Source organism: Ipomoea nil, unplaced genomic scaffold (genome assembly GCF_001879475.1).
Source record: "Ipomoea nil cultivar Tokyo-kokei standard unplaced genomic scaffold, Asagao_1.1 scaffold1074, whole genome shotgun sequence".
Lineage (NCBI taxonomy): Eukaryota > Viridiplantae > Streptophyta > Magnoliopsida > Solanales > Convolvulaceae > Ipomoea > Ipomoea nil.
Genome location: NW_017617502.1, coordinates 4030337 through 4032914, shown reverse-complemented (window position 1 = coordinate 4032914; position 2578 = coordinate 4030337). Strand labels below are relative to the sequence as shown.

The window sequence follows — 2578 nt, the reverse complement described above, 5'->3', positions numbered from 1 at the left end:
TTTGTCCTGTTTCACTCGCTCACTTCCAACAAAATTCCGGCTAAGCTTCTGGTTGGTTCTGTAATGAGATGAGTGTTTGTTTCTGCAGCCTCGTTTGACTAATTCTAAAACAAACTCTTTTGGTATATATATGCAATTATAAGTATCTCAATCACACCTGTTAATCATTGGACAGACTGATCATCAATGCATTTTATCCATCTCCAACAACATTATATTAATGATGAGTAGGTTGTTTCTTAAAGTTTAACACTGCTGCCACACAATTGGATAACCAGATAAAAGATATCATTCTTAGCTTGGGTTACTACACTTGGCAAAATTATTAGATCAAATTTTGAAGGAAACAGCAATGAAAAATATGATTTCCACAGAACATTTAATTTGATCACAAACATATCAAGCAACCATTCTAAAAGCTAGCTAGCTAGCAATGCCCTGGGGAGAGATGTCCCGAATGTTCATTCGGCTGGATTAGTCTCATCCCACAAGATGCGATCGAATACCGGTACAGTATCCAAAAAAAGCTAGCTAGCTAGCTACAAACCATATATAAAACATATGGATTGATTATTAACAAGCTGAAATGGAATTTGATCTAGACAAGGACAAGGAAGAGTTGATGAACTGGATGCAATCATCTATGGCTTCAGCTCTGTGATCAGAACCAATTATTCCATGCTGCCCTATATATATAGCTGCTGCTGCTGTACAGCTTCCCTTTAATCCACTTTCCGATGAAGAAGAAGAAGATGACGCAACTTTCCGGCATCTCCCCGGAGTGATGGTTCGCAAAGCCTCCATCATACTTCCACTGAAACGTTTGAGATATCTGATTGGATGCAACAATTCGGATCTCTTGGGAATCTTTAAACTGCAACTTCTAGTGTACTTGATTTGTTTCTGATGATGAAACGCATCTATTGTCTCTTCTCCGGCCAACATGTTCGATCGAATCTTGTTTTTCTCAAAGATTGAGGTGGGAAATTAAAGACAGTAGTGTATGTATATGTAGTAGTAGATCGAATGAAGGTTAGTTGTGTGGAGCTGCGAAATATAATGGTGTGTAGTGCTTAATATATATACAAGTACCTAGTGCATAATCCCCAACCTAGGGTGCAATATAATTGAGTGGAATAGATTCATTTATGAGTTCCAACCACCTTTTATATTGAAAAATTAATCTGACTAGCAATTTGTTCCTTAATTGGATCGATTTGCTGCAAACAGTGATCAGTTTGAATATATATGGTACCGACTTAAAAGGTACTTCTTACAGTTAGGATCTGCTCAGGACACCTTGTAGTCTAATAAAAAAAAGCTCATTTATCTTTAAACGTCAAAGGATTGATACTTGATTTTGGATTTGGTCGAGTGTCACACTTAGAAGTATCTACGATACAGTTAAATTCTAGGTTATACTAAAAAAAAAAAACCTTAGAGGTGGTACAATTCAGCAAGGAGAAGAATGTATGACGTGTAATTCAAAAAAAAAAAAAAAGTGTTTACAATTTAATCGCGAGAGAATTAGTTAGTGTGTTAGATACTCGAAATTGAAGATTGAAGTAGAATAAAGGAGATGGGAATAATGATGAAAAGTGAGGGACAAAAAGGGTACATAACTCTCAGACTTCTCTGATGCAACATCAAGACCAAACATAGTGTCCACACACCATATATGTTTCTGCTTACAACTGTATAACCTAGTAGCTATAAAATAATGTTAACAATTTTAGATCCTAAAAAATCTTATTTTTCCTCTTTTTTTTTTTAATTAATAATATTTTGATTTTTTCTTCACTCATCATATCTCCTTGACCTTGTCTGATCTCATGCATACAGACTGCTCCTCTTAATCGGGTCTAACCCCAAATCAACTTGGTGCACGACGTAATTATCATATGGTATTAACATTTTGTAATATATTGGATGTTGTTCTTTTGCTTGATACTATATCGAGAGATAATTAATTACCAAATTAATTTCAAAGTAAATCTTATAACTATCACCTCAGGATTATTAATAGTGAAAATTTTACTTTACAAAATATTATATCTTATTATGTTTAGTCTTGACATCTTGTCTTTTAAGTTCTGCAAAGACACAACTACTACTTACCAGTTACCATCTTATCTTATGGTATGGTATGTATATCCAATGGTGGTATAATTAATGATCATTATGATAGAATATTAAAGAAAAAAAGTTTGCTAAGATACTAGGAAAAAAAGTAGATTTGTGATCTAGTTATAGAGGCATGATATGATACATGCAGAAAGTGGGACAGCAGCATAAAGATAGATGAATGCCCCATCTGATCTGCAACTCTAAGAGATGAAGCATTGGTGTAGGCATGAAGCAAAGTGGAGAGCACAATGAAGTGCAAAGGTCCCCTTAAATGTGAACAAGTTTAGTTCATAGATATTAAGTTGTTTCTATATTTCTTTTTAACTCCATGCATCATTTTTTTTTATACACCAAAGTTTTATAGATGGTTGTTACGGTATAATTAAATTATGATATATCATCTATTATATCACAAAGAGTAAATAATTTATATTCAATGGGTGTGGATGAG

General features: G+C 34.0%; 1 protein-coding gene across 1 annotated transcript; it reads right to left on the bottom strand.

The window, feature by feature from the left end:
* Nucleotides 1-573: 573 nt before the first annotated feature.
* On the bottom strand, nucleotides 574-945 carry LOC109182653 (josephin-like protein). The gene has a single exon (XM_019332805.1). It carries the CDS (start codon nucleotides 943-945, stop codon nucleotides 574-576), a length of 372 nt encoding a protein of 123 aa, XP_019188350.1.
* Nucleotides 946-2578: the final 1633 nt, after the last annotated feature.

Bases quoted from the DNA above. Each gene is read 5' to 3' on its own strand.
- LOC109182653 (XM_019332805.1), bottom strand. From the start codon at position 945: ATGTTGGCCGGAGAAGAGACAATAGATGCGTTTCATCATCAGAAACAA.